This window comes from Podarcis cretensis (assembly GCF_951804945.1).
Source record: "Podarcis cretensis genome assembly, chromosome: 3".
Taxonomy (NCBI): domain Eukaryota; kingdom Metazoa; phylum Chordata; class Lepidosauria; order Squamata; family Lacertidae; genus Podarcis; species Podarcis cretensis.
In genome coordinates, this window is record NC_137172.1 from 52339870 (window position 1) to 52362194 (window position 22325).

Below are 22325 nucleotides of genomic sequence, written 5' to 3' on the forward strand. Positions count from 1 at the left end.
CCAGAGCCGCACACGGAAACGCCGTTTACCTTCCCGCCGGTAAGCGGTCCCTATTTATCTACTTGCACCCGGAGGTGCTTTCGAACTGCTAGGTTGGCAGGCGCTGGGACCGAGCAGCGGGAGCGCACCCCGCCGCAGGGATTCGAACCGCCGACCTTTCGATCGGCAAGCCCTAGGCGCTGAGGCTTTAACCCACAGCGCCACCTGCGTCCCGTGGTGTATCTTAGTAATGCTAAATAAAGCGACAATTTCCAGCATTAACATGCAACATTAAAAACTACTTTAAGAGCTAGTAAAAACTTTAGAATTCAAGAAAAACACCATCTTTGATGTTTAGACACCATGTAATTTTGGGTTCTACGGCCAATTTTGCTAGGTTGGCTATTTATACAAGCCTTGTATAGTGGGGTGAAAAGTTAAATAGAATTCATGTTTTTACTTGCTAAATAAAAAAAACCTCTCCCAAGTAGAGGAGGGGATAGATAGATAATACTTATAGTTCAGTGTAAGGTGGCTTTAAAAATGGATGTCATAGATGTGTGGAATGATGAAGGGTGTGAGTATATAGTGTATGTTTTGTTCAGCTTCTTGGCATAGCATGTTAGTGTATTGGGGGCCCTGTGTGGGTGTGCTACTGGTTTGCTAATTCCATGTACAAATGGGATGAGATCTGGGTTACAAGCCAAGCTTTATGTTGACAAAGATGGGGAGTTAAGCTGTTGCTGCTTTCTCCCCAAAGTCTACTGAACCTTAAAATTGCAACTATGGAGACTTACTGTGCCTGCAATCCCTTTTGGATCTGAATCTTCAAGCTGATCTTATGCCTATAGCATCCTACCTGCTCATTAGACACCCTTGTTATTTTTTCTTCCCCAACTGCGCTTTTGGGACATTGGTAATAGGCTCCGTGCAGAACATCCGCGAACAAATAGCTGCTCTTGTGTCAACTCAACCTCTGATATAGCCTGACATTTATTCTGCGCGCAACAGACCAGACGGGGCATAACGGGGAGAGACGATATATATGTGTGTGTGCATTTTAAGGAGAGCCAAACTACAGGCGCGCAAATTCGTGTTCTTGGAGGCGCAAGACGAGCCTCGGCTGCCTGATGCCGCCCCCCGTCGGCGCTCGCGGGACTTTCTCTCCCCGCCTGATAGGGGGCGGCTGCCCGCCCGCCCGCCCGCAGCCACGGCGCCCGGCTCGCTGGCCGGCCTCCGCCGAAGCCCTCGCCTCTTCTCCCCCCGCCCGACCCTCTCGGCTCCTCCTCTCGCCTGCAACCAGCCGCGACCGCCGCGTGTCTCATTCATCCGCAGTGCCAGAGAGCGACGTTCGCCGCGCGGCCGGGCTCGTTCGCGGAAGCTGCCTGGAAGCCCCGGCTGAGGGCGAGAGGCTGGCCGCCGCCGCCGCCGCCTCCTCTGAGGCGAAGATGTCGAGCTGAACTACAACACACAAGAGGAGGAGGGAAGGAAGGGGCTCCCGCCGGCGGCCGCGCCATGTCCCTGCCTCCTATCGCGCCACCACCTGCTGCCGCCCCCCGACTCCAGCTCCGGAATGCGCAGCAGCCGAGCCCGGGCGCTCCCAAAAAGGCGCCGGCGCCCCCCCTCGCGCCAGCTAAGCCCCCTCGGAAAGGTCGCGGCGGCGGGGGCCCCGCGGAGCGCCCCGGCGGCGGCGGCGGCGGCGGCGGCGGCGCCTTCTCGAGCTCTTGGCCCAGCGCTTCTCTCCCGAGGCAGCTGCCGCGCAACAGAGGCGCCCCGCCGCCGGCCGCCAGGAACCCGCCCGCCACAGCCGCTCCGGCCGCGGGGGCGCCTCCGTCTCCGGCGTCGCGAGGCCGCTCGGGGGTGGGGCCGCCGGGCCCGGGCGCGCGCTCCTGCGAGAGCCTTTGCGCGGCGGCGCAAGCGGGGCGCGGGGAGGCCGCGCTGCGCTTCTCGCTCAGCCTGCCTCCCGAGGCGATCCGGGTGCTCCAGCGCCGGAGCCTGGAGAAGCAGCAACAGCAGCAGCGGCGGCCACGCGGGAGGACGCCCCGCTCCGCCTCCCCGGACGCCGCGAAGCGCCCCCTGGCTGGGTGCTCGGCCGGCGGCGGCGGCGGCGACTTGCGCGCGCTGCTGCAGGTGTCGCTGCTCAACGAGCGCCACCGCTACGACGACGTGGAGTACGAGGAGGAGGCCGACGGCGAAGGGGCGGCCGGCGTCCCCGGAGCGTGCGCGGCCGACGAAGGGCTGGTGCGCAAGTGCACCGAGTGGCTCCGCGGTGTCGAGAGCGCCGCCGCCCGCGACCGCGCCGACAAGCTGGACACGCTGCCGCACTTGGGCACCCTGTGAGCGGACGGCCAGGGGCTCCCTCTCCCGGGCCCTCGGCCAAGAAGCAGGCAGACCCGAGCCCGCCGTTCTGTTCCTCAGGGTGGTGTCGTAGTTGGTTCTTCGTCGCCAAAGGTCGCCTTCCCTCATCACCTGTTGTTGACTCTGAACGGATTTCCCCCTCTGTCGGCAGAAAGCTCTTCCACCGGCCTGGCCTGTGACTGTGCGGGTGTTTTCTGAAAAATAACATAACACGTTGCGTTAGGCTGAGCTTCCAAGCTCAACCACGCCTCTGTCTGTTATAAGAATTGCTTTCATCTCGACCCTTTTTCAATGGATTACTGCAGCTCAGACGAACAATTCATCTCTGTGCACATAGTGCGTGGAAGGAAATGTGCTTAATCTCCCCCTACACCCTTTTGAGCATGAGAGGTGCCTCCCTCTTGGGCACCCTGCGCTGGGAATCTGTTCCACATTTGTTTGGTTTGCCCCACAGAGGAACTTACGGTCTTCAAATAAAAACATCTTGAAGGTCCGAGGCCACAGAGAGGTTAGGCTGACCTCAACTAGAGCCAGGGCTTTTTCGGCTGTGGCTCCGATCTGGTGGAACACTTTGTCACAAGAGACTATGGCCCTGCGGGACTTGACATCTTTCCGCAGGGACTGCAAGACAGAGCTGTTCCACCAGGCCTTTGGCCCGGGCACAGCCTGACTCCCTCCTTCGGCAATCTTTACAAAACTTTAGTTTATGGTTGCCATCAATTTTGATTTTAATTAATTTTTATAATGTTGCACTGTTTTAGTGTTGTTAGCCGCCCTGAGCCCGGCTTCGGCTGGGGAGGGCGGGATATAAATAAAATTTATTATTATTATTATTATTGTTGTTGTTGCTCAAAATCTTAATCGAAAAAGACAGTTTTTCTGATAATCTTATGGAAAACCAATCCTTTGTGTCATTTTTTGGCTGGAATAATAGAGACAATAGCTTTAAAGTGATGGGGAACGAAGTTTAGCCTCTCTGTGTATAGATTTTACGGTGGCCAAATGTAAATGTTGAACTTTTTCATGATTGTGTTTAACTTATTATGGTAACATAGCAATGTGTTTTTATTTTTGTAGCCTGTGAAAAGAACTGAGTGCACAGAGACAGCTGAATATTTTTTGTCACACTTTATAAAAGCATAATTCGCAGCCTAAGGTCCAGGAGAAGGTAAGGAATCTTGTAAGTTTCTCCAATTTTTCTTCCCTGTTCCTGAGACTGCGAAGTTTAGGGAAGAGCTTTTGTTTTACATGACTAAGTGCAGGTGACTCCAAAGAAAGAGGCTGTGTACGGTACAAAAACTTGGCACAAACTTCAGTACTAACAAACTTTTTTTAAAGTACATTGTAAATGAATAGCACAGTGATTTTGTAAATTTGTAATATTTCTATTTATTTGAATAAACAGTTAAAATTGGTGAGGAAGCATATTTTGCCTGTTTATTCTGCTCCTCCACAGTTATGGGGTGGGACAGGAAATAAAGGCTATACTGTGGAACAATCCTGTATTTTTAAGTACTATTATTTCAATGGGTGAGATTTAAGCATATAAAGCTCTCTCAGTTGAAATGGATAGGGCTGCAAATTGCTTTGCTTTGAGTGAATTTTTTAAAAGAACTGCTGTTCTATAAAATAAATCCAGCAGATTGGTAATCTCACACTGGAATGATAGCTAGGTCTTTGAGATCATTGTGCATAAAGGAGCCAGGGAGGCAAGATAAAAAGCAAAGGCTCTGCAGCAAAATTGAGTTTTCTAAGGAACTCTAAGTGAGAGCTGCATATTTAGCACTTCCGTATTTGTGTTGTGTACCTGTCTTTTAAGAGAACTGATAGAAACAAACACCTATTTTGACCCTAAAGGATAAACAAACCCTCTTTTCTTGCTAATCGTTAACAAACTTTCATATGGAGCAAAACAATAGCACAGAGTTATAAACAAGATAGTAGTCAACACTAGTCCCAGGCAGAATACATACACCCATTGAAGTTAATAGGCTTGGGTTTAGTAGGGAGGAATTCATATCTGCTAAGGCAATTGTTCCATCAGGGCAAACATTTCTCCCTTCTCCCACCATGTACTTTTCTGGGGGTTCTCCCTATCTCCCCTTGCAAGGGGCTCGTGGGGAGGAGAGCCCCCTTGTGCAAGCAGAAGTCCCTACATAGGGCTTCCATGGAAGGGACTTGTTAGTTGAATCTTTCCCTTAATGTCAGTGGATCTACTGTGAGTAGGGCTTTGTTGAAATTCAGGGTAAGTTTTACTCAAAGCAGACCCACTGAAATTAATGAACACCGATTCTAGGATTCTACTTGAGTTAGGTCCGTTCATTTCAATAGGTCTGCTCTTTGTTGAATTCTACCCAGAGTCCCTCAGCTGGAGTTGGTACATAAAGATTACCCAGATAAAGGCAGCAACCAGCATTCTGAGAGTGGAGGAGGCCTGAACATGTTTTTTTTCTCCTGACATGATTCAGCGTCTAACAAAATGCATCTTTGTGGCTTTAGTTTTGTGTGCTGGTTTTATGCTTATTTTAAAATACAAAGAACACATTCATTGGAAGGTTTTTTAAATGCAACAGGCAATGAATTTCTCCAGAACATTGATGCCAGCCGCAAGTGAAATGCTTTAGACCAGGGGTCATTTCATACATTATCTGAACAGCATGGGAGCTGCTTGAATGTGGCAGAATCCCACGCTGCTCTCAGCACTTAGAACGGAAACAGCAACTGATGGGGATTCTCTCTGCTTCCCCTGCCAGCCTTGTCCAGCCCATAATGTTCTTTCTAACAGATGTTACCAGGGTAGTATGGGCCTAAGGAGGCAGTAGCTGCCATGTGACTCAGGTGGCACATGGAACCACTGTCTTATGAATCACATCTATAGCTTGGAGAGAGAGAAAAAATGAGAATTATTTGGCAGTGTATCCCTCATTGGCATTTTGGGATGGAATGGTGTGGAACACAATAATGCGGCTGCAATAAAGAAATATTTTAACCATGTTGCACATTAAGATAGAACAAAACAGTGTATTGCATGTTCCAAAAGATTTTTAGACTCCAAGCATTAAATATTAGCATAATTGTGAGCCTGTTGAACACAACATCATCAAAGCCTTTGGAAAGTTAAGTAGGGTTGCCATACGTCTGGAATTTCCCGGACATAGTCGGAATACTGCAGTCAGAAGCAGTGTCCAGGCGGAAATCGCTGAAATGTCCAGGAAAATCCGGACGTATGGCAACCAATGTCAGAAGCCTAGATTTTTGTGAATTTCCTTAAAACTAGCTCCAAAACTTCTTTTTAAGAAAAAAACTAAGTTATCGAATTTTCACTTTTTGAAATATGGCAACCCTAGAGTTATGCTCCAAGTCTCATCAAAGGTAACTGCTTCAGTATGGGATTATCAACAGCCAGCCAGAGTAAACAGAACTGTTCACATTTCCCAGCCCCATATATATGGAGCATTCGGCCCTCCATATGTTGCTGAACTACAACTTCCAGCAAGCATGGTCGATGGCCAAGGGTGATGGGAGTTGTAGTTTACTAACATCTGGAAGGCCAAAGTTTCCCCACATCTGCCCTGTAATAAGCTCTGAAGTCTTAAGGAGAGGGAAGAGACATCAGAGCTGTGATTCTGAGAAATCCTAATACTGCTTTTTTCCTTCTACCTCATTTCGTTCTTGCATAGTGTGCTATGATGTATAGTAGGTGACCTGTGGCCTTCTAGATATCATTGGACTCCAACTCCCATCATCCCTGGCAATTGGCCATGCTGACTGGGGCTTCTTTTGTTATTTCTTTTGTTCTGTGACTTCTAGGTCCAGGGTTGTTTTTTTTGTCCTGCCCCACTTTCCCAGAGTTTACTGCTGAATTGGAAGAAATGCCAGTCCGCAGAAACCCCAAATGACGCTTGCTTCAATTCAGTAGTAAACAGAGGGTTTTCCAGGGAAAGTGGCAGGACGAAAGAAAGACTTCCCAGACCTGTGCCTAGAAATCATGGCCTAAATGGAAGCACAAATGAACCCCTTTCCTTCTTTTTAAACTTCTTTTTAAAAAGTGGGCTTTCAGACAGCAGCTGCCTGTCAACTTTTATGTGCAAATTAGCATGTACAGTATTTGTGTCATGGGCCTATGTCCTGAGTCCTTTCAAGTACCCATCAACACCCCTGCTGCGTACATTTGCACATCTGGGCTGGCTTTTCTCTGGATGACTAGCATCCAATGGTGATTTGCATTTTTATATAACCTCACACCATGTCTTTCAATAGTCAGAGTGTCAACAAGTGATGAGTGTTTGTATTAAGTATTGTTGATCCATGTACGTACTGTTAAAATTATTTATATATCAGTTTGTGGTTTTTATACATTTGAGCCATTAAAAATTGTATTTTCAGGCTTTGTGTGTTAAAATTATATCTTATGTAAATACTTTTTTTTCCACTTGGGCAGAAATCCTGCACATACGTATTGGAGTTTAAGTCTAAGTAAGCAATCATAGGATCAGTGGTGGACTTTGGTAATGTTTGGTAATACAGCACCCTGAGCGAGGCCAGAATTTGCCTGCCCCCACCCCATGGATCTTCTCAATTATAGATAGATAGGATTATAGATAGGATTGAGGAGTCTTGTAATATTCAGATAATGGAAACCCAGAAATCAATAGATCTAATGACTTTTGAGGGCAATAATCAATAGGGCTTGATTCTCATGTTGTTCTAAAGCAGGTATGGGGAACCTGTGGCACTCCAGAAGTTGTGGATTCCAACCAGCAGGAGCCGAACCCAGCCCATCCCCAATGGCCAGGGATGATGGGAATTGTAGTCCAACAATATGTGATGCCCCCACATTCCATATCCTTGTTCTGGAGTATTCATCAGATGGTGTACCACAGCTGATTTAACATTATTTGACAAATCTTGTTCACTCTTCACATAATCATAGAAAAGGGGGTTAGAATATGGTAACAGAGTAGTATATATCTCCATGTTATTGTGAAGTCACTTCTAGGATAATTAATACAGAATGAAGTATGAAGATAAACAAAATAAGAGGGATCAGTCCTTGTGGCCACCAAAGTCATTTCTCCCTTCTATATGACAGGAGCTAACTTTGTTAAGCGTGTGTTGTTGTTGTTGTTGTTGTTGTTGTTTATTAGCCTCCTGGGGGCTGACAGAAAACGGATGGAGAAGTCATTTATGTGCTGGGCACAGAGAAGAGGGTTCCTCTGCTTTAGCAACCTGCTTGGTTGCGCAGTGGGAGACTAGAGGGCTAAATCCCTTCTCTGCCAACCCACTTGCTTGCCTGCATGAAATTATTGGGTCATCTATGCGCTCAGGCTAGTGTTTAAATTAGGATTGGAGAACCTATAATTTTTCAGATGCAGCTGGACTACAACTCCCGTCATCCCTGACCATTGACCATGCTGGCTGGGACTGTTAGGATTCAGAGTCTAGCAGCACCCAGGGAATCTAAGTAGTCTTACTTGCAAGCAAGTTGCAGTAACATCAATGAGATTAATTCCAAATAAAGTTGTTTGACATTATGCGGAAGTGAATTGAACTATACCTACCTAATGTGTTTAGGGGGACAAGGCTTTTATTTGTCAACAAAAAGTTATTCAAATCTCATGAAAATATTGTGCAGTTAGCTTTAAGAACCAGGATCAAAAAGTTCTAAAATAATATTAAGTTGGTAGATGGACCCTTTTGCTCAGATCCCTACCAATGGATATCGGCATCAGAAGGAAGTGGCCGTTTTTGGAGAAATGCTCTTACAATATAGCTTTCGCTTTTTATTTATTTCGGTTGGAATATTTGTTGCATTCCATCAGACACAATGGGATGCTGTGATTTGTTCCCTTTGGAGCGCCATGGAAGCACGTTCATAACAAGGGCAACCATCTTGCAACAAGATGCCTTTTTTGCAGACATGCTTTCCTGTGCTTGTTGCCAGATTTGCTCTTTGTACACAGTGCAGAACTAGCTGTGTTTGAACTGCCTAAAAAGCTCACCCATCACCACTCTACTTTTCAAAGCGCCTGGTTGCAGCTGGCCTAAACGGCGGTTAATGCCTACGATACATAGGTAAGTTACCCTAGCCACTTCCACCGTGCCTGGCTGCGAAAGGAGAAGAGCCTTTGTTCACAAATGAAAAAGTTTGACGTCGTACTTCTTCATCTTTCTGTCTCGGACGGGCCAAGAGAACCTGCAGCTCCCCATTTGTTGAACTATAACTCCCATCAGTCCCAGCCAGCAGGGTCCGTGGTCAGGGATGATGGGACTTGTAGTCCAGCAACCTCGGGGGGGGGGAGCCCCCTCACATTAGCCGCCCCGAGCTTAACGCATTCCAGTGGCCACATAAATATTCATGGCGGGATATCTCGCTAGGTCTCCTCGTACCTTTCCTTTACCAGGGCTTGTTTCATGGGCCCCGTTTCACGGCGAAGCACTACTTTGGGAGAAGTGAGCGCGGGAAAGAGGCTGGGTCGGCGTCCTCCTCTGAGGCGCTGAGGGCGCGCTTCTCGCCGGCGAGGGCGGTGCCGAAAGCGGACGCTGCTGCGAAGACCGGCGCGCCTCTGCGTCGCGGGGCTCCGGGGAGAGCCTGGAGGCCGCGTCCCGCGCTTGTCGCCTCGCGCGGTAAGTTGGCGCGGGGCGAGAGAGAGGGTCTCCTGCCAGAGGCCTCTGCGCGCGGAGCCAGAGTCTCTCTGGTCCTGGGACTCGGGCAACGGGAGGGCTCCCCCTCCCGAGAAATGAAGCCCCTTGCCCCCTTCCTGCCCGCCGTGTGGAGCGGTACAAGCCCTGGGAGGAGCAGTGGGATTATGGGGGGGGGGGGGGCGCGCTAAAAGGCAGAGGGCGCTGCCTTTGGAAAGCTGGTCCCACTGGGTCCAGTTAATCAGTTTCGTTGACTTAGTTAAACTCAGTAGTTTAAAAACTGGATTTTGAATAAATGTGCGATTGTGCTTTGAATTTCACTGGGTGGTTGCCTGCCTTAGTCGTGCAAGCCGCTGTTCTGCATAGCGTGGCCCGAAAAAGTTTTGGAACCAGTAATCTGGTCGGGGTACTAACTTGAATAAAATATTGGGGGGGGGGGGCAAGTAAGCCCCGCCCTGCATAATCGATCACATGACAGGGTACACCCCCGCTCCCTATTTGAATCGCACTGTCCATCAATCTGGGGCAGGGGTGCAGCCCAATCAAATATTATATTGGGGGGCTGAAGGGATCTGGCCAATTGAAGGTCTGAGAACTACAGACCACAGTCCTTTATTTCAGGGGTTAGGCAGAGCTCAGGCTTGGGGGGGGGTCTGCTTGGTGGGTTTACTACAACTCCCAAGATTCACCAATGAGAGCCTGGTGCCAAAAATACACAATTTATATTAAAAAAAGTTGAGCCCAGGAATTTGAAGCAGAGCTGATCACAGTTCTTCCGCACAGAAACCTCCTCTTAGTTACCCCCAAAGGATTATTCATTGCAGCGGTATAATTTAGAGTGGGAGGGAAGTTGCTTTGTTGCTGTTCTTGTTAAACAATCGGGAGCCAGACATTCTTGCTGATCTGCTGCACATCACCCAGAGAGCATTAGATCCAGATGATCTAGCTCCTGCCCACCCCATGCTGCCTTCAATACAAGGCTGCCTGAACAGCCAGCCTGGATAAGGCACTCAAATTCACTGAGCTGATGTGAAATCATCTTTTCTCTCACAGAGGGAATGATTGTCCTTCTCCTTGCTGTGGGAGGGGAAGGGCTGTAGCTCCAGGCTAGAGCATGTGCTTTGCCTGTAAAAGATTCCAGGTTCAGTTCTCACTGTCCTATTAGCCCTGGAGAGACTTGTGTCTGAAATGGTGGGGAGCCGAGGCGAAATAGAAAAGGCATCATCTTGTATGCCTAACCTACCCTCTCGGGATGTTGGGGGAAAATAGTATTTCCTGTTGCAAGAATTCTGAACTACAAACCTTCCAATATTTCATAGAAGAAAATCAGAACACCTTAGGTGATTAAAATATCCCTGTTCTCAAACCAAGGATTGATGCCATTCTGTCACCCTGCAGTGTTACACATTGGTGAATGCCTGATTTACAGGGTCTTTGTTTATTCTGTGGTAGCCTTTATCCTTCACCGACTTCTGAGGCAGAAAAGGGAATATAACACATTTCTAAAATCTGTTACATTCTAAAAAAAAAATTCCTAAAACTTAAGAATGTTTACTAAAAAGTGTTTAGCAAAATTGGATACATGCAAGTCCCAGTCAGTTTAATGGGACTCACTGCCTAATGAATAGGTACTAGATTGCAGCCCTAGGTTGTAATCCTGTACATACTTACCTGGGAGTAATTCCCCAGTGGGCTGACTTTTGAGTAAAGGTAAAGGTACCCCTGACAGTTAAGTCCAGTTGCAAATGACTCTGGTGTTGCAGCACTCATCTCGCTTTATTGGCTGAGGGAGCCGGCGTACAGCTTCCGGGTCATGTGGCCAGCATGACTAAACTGCTTCTGGCGAACCAGAGCAGCGCACGTAAACGCTATTTACCTTCCCACTGCAGCAGTACCTATTTATCTACTTGCACTTTTTGGCGTGCTTTCGAACTGCTAGGTTGGCAGGAGATGGGACCAAACAACGGCAAGTCCAAGTGGCGCAGTGGTTTAAACCACAGCGCCACCTGCATCCCAAGCTACTTTTGAATAGACATGTACAAGACTTCATCTTACAGTGGAACTGACTGAACTTGCATAATGGCAGCAAGTTGTTATTGTTTCTACACATTTTTATGTGGGTAGGCCATGTGTGTGTGTGTTAAGAAGGGAAGTTTTCTGCATGTGTAGGTGCACCCAGGTTTGCAGGTACCATTTAAAACAGTTGGGGTACATTTTTCAGCCCAAGGGCCACATAACCTTCTGGAGGCCAGATGCCAGTGGTGGGTGTACAGTGGTACCTTGGGTTACATGCGCTTCAGGTTACAGACTCTGCTAACCCAGAAATAGTGCTTCAGGTTAAGAACTTTGCTTCAGGATAAGAACAGAAATTGTGCTCTGGCAGCGCGGCGGCAGCAGGAGGCCTCATTAGCTAAAGTAGTGCTTCAGGTTAAGAACAGTTTCAGGTTAAGAACGGACCTCCAGAACGAATTAAGTACTTAACCCGAGGTACCACTGTACTGTAAATGAATGTACATGCTGCCTTTGTGCTGCAGGCCAGCTCCTTCCCATGCCTCTTTCTGTCTTCCATCTATGTAAGCAAGAGTCACAAGCATACATTCCAGCCAGCCAAATACAGTCAAGGAGAGTGTGAAGCAAGGCCAATGAGGGGATTTCCTGGGCTGAAAGTGGGTGTTTGGGTAGGGGGCATGAGGTTCCACACACTGATTTAAAAGAAGAAAACCAAATATTCATATATATTCTGTTGGATGGCATATTTCAAGCCTCTTCCCAGCAACTCCTGCAGCCATGCTGGTGCCAACCGTACTGCTCTGCTTTCCTTTAGACCATGTCTTGTTGTCTGGGCAGCCAGGACCTCCATACATACTGCCCAGGCTTGCACCATGGGGAGGTCACTTTGGTGCTGCTAACACAGCAGTTTGATTTCACCCCTGGAGGCGCATTCCATTGACTCTCTAGCCAGATGGATGCCAACAAGATATCTCTAACCAATTCTGAAACACAGCTGTGGGACATTACTGCAGTCAAACCAACAATTCATGTTTTGCTAGATAGGCACATGAAGGGGCTGCGGCTCATATCATCTCCTAGTGTTCATGCCTCCAGTAGCAACATATGGAACATCATTTCACGAGCTACTTCATAGATGAGCAGCAATTTGAAGCCTACATTAAAACCCAGCACAATGATTGTGGCACAGATTGTCCACACCATACATTTAAAGCACTTCCCCAAGGATCCTGAAAATGGTAGTTAAGTTAACCCTTCATGAAACTATAATTCCCAGTGTTCTTAACAAACTACAGTTCCCAGGAATATTTTTTTGGGGTGCTTTAAAAGTATAGAATGTACACAGCTACAGACAGAATGGGCTTACCTCAATAAGTTGGAGGGTAATTCATTGACTAAATGTATTTGAACTAGAACTGCCTTTTGTCAAAATTCTTCGATGTGAAGCATAGCTCTAAGGAGCATTCAATATTTACTTTAAGAAAACCATAACTGTACAAAGGGGGATGACGAATCAGTGAACTGCTGCGTAATTATTAAACAGCAGATTCCAGAATTACAGTCCTTGGGCAGTTTTATCGGCAGCGATGCTGGAGGCAGCACCCTGTTTGTTTAATCTGGTGCACAAACACTTTGAGGACTGGGTTGCTCAGGTAACTAACCTGTCGCTCAGGTGAACAAGATGTTGGTTTGGAACAAAAGCCTTTATACAAATGCCTAATGTTGATTTAAGTGTTTGGCTAGTCCGACCTAATTAGATGTGGCAATATTGTGTTCTCTGCAATGTATAAATTTGTTTACCTTCTTTTCTTTCGCAGTACTTCCCTCACAGTAATGCAATATGGCAACCTGCTTGCACCTTTACAAGAAGAGTACACTTCCTCCACTTCTGGATAGGTACCTCCCAGTTAATTCTAGGAATCAGGTAATCTTTTAAAAGGTGCCATTGGCCTTGAATGCTTTCAGTGTAGTCATTTTATGTGAACTCTGGAGTAAGTTTGTGTCCTTCGTCTCCTCTTCTTAAGAAAGTCCCGTGATATAACTAGGATGTGTTTGTCACATGCTCAACTGATGTTCCTCTTCTCCATTACAAATTCACTATGTACAGAAGTTACAAGGCAAACGAGGAAAAACAAAAGCACTACTGAAATGATTTCTCTGATTGGTGGCTTGCAGTAAATAGATACAAATTTAAAACAGATAAGACAGGCCAGGCTGAGCAGAATCCCAGTTACACAAAAAGGGAATCCTCTCATATCCTCCATCAAGATCTAGGTCTAGGATAGCTTACGGTTGCCTTTGGACTTGTTGACCATTGAGGCATATTCCCTTTCCTTCCGGTAGTGATAAAGCGGGATATCAAATCCAAACTCTTCTTCTTCTTCTTCTTCTTCTTTGCATGACTCTGTATCAAAGAGGACTAATTTATGCATAATTTGGGGAGCTTTGGTCATAGCGAACGTGGCCATGAGGCCAAAAAAAGTTTGGCCACCTTGATCTAGTCTGATTAAGAGTTCTGGAGACCACGAAAGCATGCACCCTATTTTGTGATATTTTTGGTTGGTCTGATAAAGGTATTGCCCTAACATAGATTTTGGAGCAGGGGGGAGAATTAATTTATAGCAGCGCTGATAGCTCTCCTAATGACCCTGTATTAATGAATTACCTTTATTACCATGAAGGTACACGGTGCTATTTCAGTGTCTGGGGTGTTGTCAAAGGCACAGATCTGTATGTAAAAACTTTTTTTTTAAAAAAGTCCTTTTCTACTCTAAAGCATCACTTTCAGAGCCAGAAACACCTTCAAAGCAAGAGGCAAAAAGGATCTGTTACAAGTGCAAAAAGGATGAAAGTGGCATACATCATACATAATATTGCCATAGTAACGAGGCGATAAATATAGCCATTCATTGCAAAGTGTGGAGGAAGGATGCAAACAGGCCCTATTTATTAACACTGAAGTTAAATGTAGTTGAGGCACCCCTCCTGAGTATTGCAGAAGCAGTGGTGACTTGTAAATCCAGTACACCCAGGTTTAAAAAGTGCATCCTTACATGATCATTGATAGCTGGAGTAGCCCAGTAGACTGGCAGGTCTTTATCTTCCCCACTCACTATGGACAACTTTGGCAGGTGGGCAGGACCACCTGCATGTCAATCATCTGGCATCATAATGTCATCAGATGATTGACACCTTTCAGAACTTCAAAGGAAATTACTATAGAGCAACCTCCTTTGAAGACTGACTCCTGGTGTGCCTGGCTCCCTTTAGCTGAGAGCTAATGGTCGGTTAGAGGCAACCCCTTTGAAATGGTCTTTGGAGCTTAATTTGGCCAACAGACTGGAGGCTCACCATGTCTAAGCTTGGGGCAGGGGGGAAATCAGACATATAAATGCAAATAAGCCCCTTGTTACAGCTTCAAGTTCAAGTGGGTGCTTTTTCTGAAAAGTGGAAGAATGCTGGAATAAGGATATAATCATATGGCACACATCTCTGATCCCAGTAGGGTGATGTTATCTTAGGCGCCTGCTCAGAAATGCACCCCATTCACTGGAACAGAGATATTCAAATAGTTGTGAAATGTGCTGGTAAGGGATGATATTTTTCTCCTTTAAGGCACAGTGTCCCGGTTTTGCCTTGAAAAGAGCTGGAAGTTAAAGAGTCGCACGTACAATCCCTAGAACGAATCAGTCATTCCTCTAATCTGCCTATGGTGTCTCTTGGGGCCCAATCACATAACTAGATCCATAACTAGTTCTCCTAGTTATGGAGGGAGAAAGGTTGTTTTCTGCTGCTCCAGAGAAGCGGACACGGAGCAATGGATCCAAACTACAAGAAAGAAAATTCCACCTAAACATTAGGAAGAACTTCCTGACAGTAAGAGCTGTTCGACAGTGGAATTTGCTGCCAAGGAGTGTGGTGGAGTCTCCTTCTTTGGAGGTCTTTAAGCAGAGGCTTGACAACCATATGTCAGGAGTGCTCTGATGGTGTTTCCTGCTTGGCAGGGGGTTGGACTCGATGGCCCTTGTGGTCTCTTCCAACTCTATGATTCTATGATTCTATGATCCTATATTAAAAGCAGTTAAAAGCAGCTGGACACTGTGGAGTAGAGCCCTTTCCACTGCACTGTTTTCCTAAATCAAATCCCTCAACCCCACTTTTATTTGCCCTGCTGTGGAAGAAACACATGTACCGCTTAAACGTTTACCTTTTCCTCTACACAAAAAAAGCAGCTTTTGGAATTTAGCCGTAGATTTGTGACATGGCTGAAAGGCCACAGCTGGTACCTTGACTTTTGTGTCAGAGTCTGTCAGCACTTAATGCTGCCCATCCGTAGAAGTCATAGAATTGTAGAGTTGGAAGGGACCAGAAGCGTCATCTTTTGCCCAACACGGAGATGGAACCCACAATCCTGAGATTAAGAGTCTCATGTTCTACAGTGCTATTGGCGTGACACCACTGAATAAACCGCAACTACTGAATTCTGTATTGGCCTAAAGATATGATACAGAGATGCTGTGTATAGTGTGATGGGGTGAGATGATGAAGCATATGATTCTATTTTAGCTGGGAGCATGAAAAATACTTTTTGAGTTGCAGCAGCTACAGCTTGTCTTTTAGAGTCAGGCTCCTTGACTGCAGAACATCCCTGGGTTTGGCTTATCAATGTGTTCCCTTCATTTTTCTCCTCTCAGTCCAATGTATAGTGGTACCTCGGGTTACATACGCTTCAGGTTACAAACGCTTCAGGTTACAGACTCCGCTAACCCAGAAATAGTGCTTCAGGTTAAGAACTTTGCTTCAGGATGAGAACAGAAATTGTGCTCCGGCGGTGTGGCGGCAGCAGGAGGCCCCATTAGCTAAAGTGGTGCTTCAGGTTAAGAACAGTTTCAGGTTAAGAATGGACCTCCGGAACGAATTAAGTACTTAACCTGAGGTACTACTGTACTGAACTGCAGACCTTTCATAACTACAACTCAGTTTTTCTACCATTGTGGGAAGGTTGAACTTCCTGGCTACTTAAAAATTTCCTCCACCACCCTTTCGATTTTGTTGCCTCTGCAGGGCTGCTCCATCCCTCTGGCCCCTTTTGTAAACTCTGAGGCTTTACACAAGTAGACCTTTCTGGGAATGGCCAGGATTATGCATGTTTGCAGTGTGTCCTTGGTAGCAAAGAATGACACACAATGTGAGGAGAGTTCTTGCCAATCTGAGCAATGTGCTTATTAAGCAGCATGTTGGTTCTCATCCAGAGACAAAGCTTCCTTCTAGAAACAGAGAGGGGAAATCATTTTAAGAACTTTTTAAGTTTGGAAAGGTGTCTGATATACAAGTTACTCTTTACAAGTAATTTTGTTTTACTTATGTCCTTTGAACTTCATTTCTTATTTCTCATTGTGTTCACTCATATTGTTTTCTGACTTATTTGCAATGCATTATTCAGGAGAATGAATATGCTCAAGTTTCTGATACTGACAATAATTTTTTGCCGTACACGTGTTTTCTTAAAAAAGAAAAAGGAATTGATTTTCTTATTTAAATGTGTTACCCCAAATTCTTAAGTCATATGTTCCTCTTTCATTGATTTTATCTGGGAGCTAGTAGGTGTAAATGATGCTCTTATTCCATTTTTTTAAAATGTAGTGTTGATCATATATTTTAGAGAAAGTTCATTTCTGCTCCTCTTTAAAGAAAGCTCAGTTTTGCCAGGGTAACACACACCACCAGATTCAGATTTGACACGCAACTAAAAAAAAAATTCCTCAGAACACTGAATTTGTAGACAAGTTTGGTCAACTTCTGTCTACCTCAGATATGCACTTGAAACATGACATAGGCTATTAAAGATATAGCTTCACCCATTCTGCATTGCAGGTGACCACAGTTAATCCTGCACAGCACCACGTAGGGGTGATTTAGGGTCATGTATGTGATATGCAATGGGACGCAGGTGGCGCTATGGTCTAAACCACAGAGCCTAGGGCATGCCGATCAGAAGGTCGGTGGTTCGAATCCCCACGACAGGGTGAGCTCCCGTTGCTCTGTCCCAGCTCGTGCCAACCTAGCAGTTCGAAAGCACACCAAAAAGTGCAAGTAGATAAATAGGTACCGCTATGGCGGGAAGGTAAACGGTGTTTCCATGTGCTGCTCTGGTTTCGCCAGAAGCGGCTTAGTCATGCTGGCCACATGACCCGGAAAAACTGTCTGTGGACAAATGCCGGCTCCCTCGGCCAGTAAAGCGAGATGAGCGCTGCAACCCCAGAGTCGTTCTCTACTGGACTTAACTGTCAGGGGTCCTTTACCTTTACCTTTATGTGATGTGCAGATTCCAGGAGAACATCAGGTTTATTTATCCTCAAAGCCAGTGGCATTTCTCACACTTATTTACTGAATTTAGCTTGTAACAGTTAATTTGTGCTTTGCTAACAAATGCATTTTATATCCTTTTTAAATGGCATCTAAGTACTTAATTAGTGGTTGGGTTTTCTTGGAGTTGGATTTCCGATCCTGCGTCTTTTGACGGTATTCTGTTTCAGACCGTTTAAAAACACAGACCAGTGGAACTGAATAGGTTTGCCACCTTTTCCTTTGCCTTCAACATCTGCATGGCCAGCAGAAATTCACTTGTTGTGGCTTCTCCTGGTGTGGAGATGGAGTAATGGGAAACTCCAGTAGGACCCTTGTCACTGAATGCAGCTTTGCAAAAAATATCTTGAACCCTTTCTTGTGCGTGTAGGTCACCTCAGCATAAGGCAGCACATAAGTAGTGACCTGTGGCAGCTCTGCTGGTCCATTTTTAGAGATTTGGTGTACATCAACTTTATGGAGTTGTAAAAAACAACACCACAGTGTTTTCCAAACAGAAAGTGTATCCCCAGGTCAATAGTTTCAGGCCTGCATAATCCAGTGCTATCTACTTCTTGCATGGTTTCAAAATGTTATGTCCAGCATCCTATTCTCAAGTGGCCAACCAGAACCCCACAGGCAGGATCTGAGCACAGCAGCCCTCTCTCTCCCCATGGTTTCCAGCAACTGGTATGCAGAAGCATATTGCCTCAGGCTAAACTGCAACAAGCAAATACAAAAGGCTTGTAAAAACCAATAAGTAAACTTACTTAGTCCTCTAGTTACAGTCCTGGCACAAAGGAGGGCTATTAGAGCATGTTTTCCCCTCGCTGGACTGTGATGCTGAATTTCCATTGTTTAAGATTCACCCCACAAGCATCCTGGAGACCCACACAGCCTCCCTTACATATAAGAGAGACCTCAAGCCATGTTTTTATTTTTAAAAATCTGAGTTGTACTTGAAAATATGCTTGCAATGTCTTATGGGATGGGAGGACATTTTAGTTACCTTTCAGATGTACATAACATGCTTGTATCATCTGATGCCATGCAAGAGAAAGTGAATATGGTGTTAGGGTGAGAGGCAAATTTAAATGCAATTGCTCGATTTCAATTTTTGTGTACTTTGTTTTTGTCTAGAATGGTCCAAACCTGCAAACGATAGAAACAGACGATAAAAGGAGGCCAAGAAACAACAAACATGTTTTAAATGATGAAGATAAAGATGAGCTCATCCAGCGGTCACTGCAAGAAAAGGTAACAGTCCACCATGATAAATGATGTGTTTGATGATTTCTCTACTTGTGAAGGTGCAGCTTAAAATGTGTCCAGAGAAGCTGTTACTACAGGTAGCCCATTTTCTGTATCTTGAATGTGGGATGGAGCCAGTTTCTAAGCTCTGTTTGCTAGCTAGGCATGGACCCCTACGTCATGGCTGATGGGGAAGGACAGAGACTTTTCTACTGTTCTGTGTTGTTATGTCAAACAGGAGCATTTGACTAATATGCAGCCAGCCCATTCAGTATGCAGGTTCTTCAGATGTGGGTAGAACACTTCAGTCATGCTGAGAGATCCTAGTTATATGGGAGGAGCTTGTATTGATTCAGTTTATACTATGCCATTGTTGCCCTTCCAATTTTCTTTTGCAAGAAACTAAAAAAGAATAAAATTTTTATTCGTTGTTGAGTCTTTAAATTGGGTGGGTGAAGAGGGGAACCTGGTGTCTTCCATATCTTGTTGAACTAAAACCATAGCTGTCCCTTTTTTTAAGGGAACTTCCCTTATTCCGAATAGGATTCCTCTCAAGAAAAGGGAAAAGTTGACAGCTATGACTAAAACTCCCAGGATCCACTCCCAAGCTAGTGGCTAGAAATTATGTGGTGAGTGGCCCTAGCTAAACTGGCATTATTGTTTGAACAACAAAACAAAAAACAACCAAAACCCCTAAAGAAGTGTAGAATCCTAAATAGTTGTAATGAAAAGTGTCCTTCTGGACATTCTCCAAGCCCCTGAGTCGCAAGCAGTTCCTGTTAAGCCCTGCTGAGTGAGTGTTTAAATGACCCAACCAAGCAGACAGAGTAAATTGCATACTCCCTCTCACACCTCCTGAAGAAGCAGCCCTTTCAGTGCTCATTCCATGAGACAGAGACACGTGATCAGACCCTGTTCATGTTGGGTCATTTTACATGTTTTCCCAGAAGTGTTGAGCTGGTCAAAAATTGGCAGCTCCCACACTCCTGGAAAAACAATCAAAGAGGGGCATGTAAAAGTAAAAAATGCAGTTTTCCCAAGAACTCACCAAATTGTTTTCAAATCATCAAAATCAATGCCTGCCTGTCAATTGGAGTAAAACTGTTGTAACTTCCATAGTTGTAACTTCTCAGTTGCTCACTGCATTAAAGAGAAATTAAGTGAGAGATTTCTGCTTACCAGATTTCTGCCTCTTAATGCTCAGTGGTCCAAAAACTGCTGGAAGGTGAGACAAGTATGCTTTCTGAATAGTTGGGTAGAACTATTTTGCTAATCCCTCGATAAGGGTTATGCAGACCAAAGGAAGTTGATTCAGGGAAGAGATCTGGAATACTCTGTAGAAATACCTTCTTGTGTTGAATTGCTAAATGATTTCATGGTTGTTTGTTCATTCATACATTCAATTCATAACCCATCCTTCCACCAAGGAACTCGGGGTGGAGTAAATGGTTCTCCCTTTCCCCATTTTATTCTCAAGCACAACTGTAAAGCTGAGAGACCATGAGTGGCCCAACACCACCTAGTGAACTACAGAAACCTGCTGTTATAGGAACTGTGGTGTCTTCCAGAATCATTCAGAAAAAGTATGATTTTTATCTCACAAATAGGCAAAGGAATAAAGCTACACATTGAATGAAATTTGGACTTTTGCATTTAAGCACTCAATAGCACCCTCTGTTGGAGGCTCACCATAAATACCTAGCATTTATTATTTCCACTAAGAAGTACAAAGTTGTACTTCTTACAACAGAAGTGCTGTTTCAATGGTTAAGGTTGGAATTTAGGGTTGTTAATGTAATATAGAGGCTATAATTTATTGACGCAATGAAAAGACGATACATCAAAAGAAAAAAGAAGAAACGTTTACAAAACACATTTAAAAACAATGACTCTGACATTGTGCAGTATTGAAGGAATGTCAGTTTTAAGGAGAAGTGCATATGCCAGTAATAAATCTTAGCCTGTGTTTCTTTTGCAACAAGCATTCTGTCATCTAGACTTGTATGGAGCAACAAGAGTTATAATAGCAATTTATCACAAGAAAAATGGTGCGACTATTGAAAGGGATTTTAAAGAAGCCACATGGCTTCTAGTACAAATGCTGTGATGTTTCACAGAATATCCACTTTGACATGGAACTACACTTTGGTGGGTGTAAGGTTGCATGGCACAAGAAAAAATATGTATTTGGGAATGCATGGATTAAGGGCAGCATAAAGAGGCTTTATTGCCATATACTAGAGTAAAGGTGTCACATTGATGTAAAACGTATTTACTCATCCCGATAAGTGCAATAGAAAGGTATGACAGTAGGTGGCAGTGAAGAATTGCACTAGAGGAGCGCCCTGTTTGGAGGGGGGAATAATATTTTCTTAGCAGTAGCAGGTTATAGCTTGAGTGCTTGCAAAATGTGATACCTTCCAAGCTGAAGCACTTTCTAGAGGGAAATGACCTGGATCACGCACAGAACTGGTTAGTTGCAGTCTAAATTGATTGCACGAAAAGTGCTTTGATTAGCTGCTGTACCACCCTGGGAATTCTGTATAAAGGATTTCAAAGCACCTCGTTTGGCAATGCAGAAAACTGCCAAGTGGATCTACTCTTGCAAATTCCCTATTATGATTTTCCTGCAAATTAAACATCTCTTTGGCTTTTTCCATGAGAATCTAAAAATATAATACTGAAAATCTCTTTCATTTCAGCGTTATCTTGAAACCTATGAGAACATGTATAAGCTGAAAAATTTATTGAGTAAACGCTACAGGACATTGTTGAATGAGAAAGTTAGAAAGCAACGAATTCAGATCAAGATGTCTGATCTCAGAGGCCAACAACTTCTTAAAGACAAAACAAAAAAGGTAGGAGATGATATTCTGTAGAAGGAAAAGGAGAAGTTGCCTGGTTGACATTTGCCCAATTGAGAATTTGCATTGACTTTGAGGTCTTATAAATCATGGCCACAGAGAGGAGAAAGCTTTTAGAGTTTTCTCCCCCCCCCCCCATTTGTTTTGTTGATTTTGTGCAGAGTTGTACAATAAAGTCAACATTTCTTTTTAGAGTTGTCTAAGCTTTTCATGAGGGACGCAGGTGGCGCTGTGGGTTAAAGCCTCAGCGCCTAGGACTTGCCGATCGAAAGGTCGGCGGTTCGAATCCCTGCGGCGGGGTGCGCTCCCGCTGCTCGGTCCCAGCGCCTGCCAACCTAGCAGCTCGAAAGCACCTCCGGGTGCAAGTAGATAAATAGGGACCGCTTACCAGCGGGAAGGTAAACGGCGTTTCCGTGTGCGGCTCTGGCTCTGGCTCCGGCTCTGGCCAGAGCAGCGATGTCACGCTGGCCACGTGACCCGGAAGTGTCTCCGGACAGCGCTGGCCCCTGGCCTCTTAAGTGAGATGGGCGCACAACCCCAGAGTCTGTCAAGACTGGCCCGTACGGGCAGGGGTACCTTTACCTTTACCTTTAAGCTTTTCATGAGCATTCTGTCAGGTCCTGTGCAAAAACGTTTTTGCATGCAGTTCTAGTAAACACTGCAAGCTAGCCTATCAACAGAAAGATTCTTGCTTTGGCCTTTACAAAATGGCAGAATCTGTATGTTTCATCATTAAACTACTTCGCTGAAATACTCCTTTTTTTGATGCACTAAGGCAGCCGTCAGCAAACTTTTTCAGCAGTCTACTGTCCCTCAGACCTTGTGGGGGGCCGGACTATATTTTGAAATAAATAAATAAATAACAAATTCCTATGC

At 45.3% G+C, this 22325-nt stretch overlaps 2 protein-coding genes across 7 annotated transcripts in view; both read left to right on the top strand.

The window, feature by feature from the left end:
• Window positions 1-364: 364 nt before the first annotated feature.
• Window positions 365-6724, top strand: PRR18 (proline rich 18). The gene has a single exon (XM_079971027.1). The coding sequence runs from the start codon at window positions 1495-1497 to the stop codon at window positions 2317-2319; it is 825 nt and encodes a 274-aa protein (XP_079827153.1). The 5' UTR covers window positions 365-1494; the 3' UTR covers window positions 2320-6724.
• Window positions 6725-8270: 1546 nt separating this feature from the next.
• The window catches only part of LOC307213759 (uncharacterized protein), a 50932-nt gene continuing 36877 nt past the window's right edge, over window positions 8271-22325 (top strand). Inside the window, exons 1-4 of one of the 6 annotated variants that reach the window (XM_079971896.1) lie at window positions 8271-8412; window positions 12807-12913; window positions 18475-18591; window positions 21288-21443. In XM_079971896.1, coding sequence (XP_079828022.1) covers window positions 12830-12913; window positions 18475-18591; window positions 21288-21443 — 357 coding nt within the window. In that variant the 5' untranslated portion in view covers window positions 8271-8412; window positions 12807-12829. Of the gene's footprint in view, window positions 8413-8561; window positions 8965-12621; window positions 12642-12806; window positions 12914-18474; window positions 18592-21287; window positions 21444-22325 lie in introns of those variants that run through there. The other 5 variants (XM_079971895.1, XM_079971899.1, XM_079971898.1 and 2 more) reach the window with 5 other exon arrangements.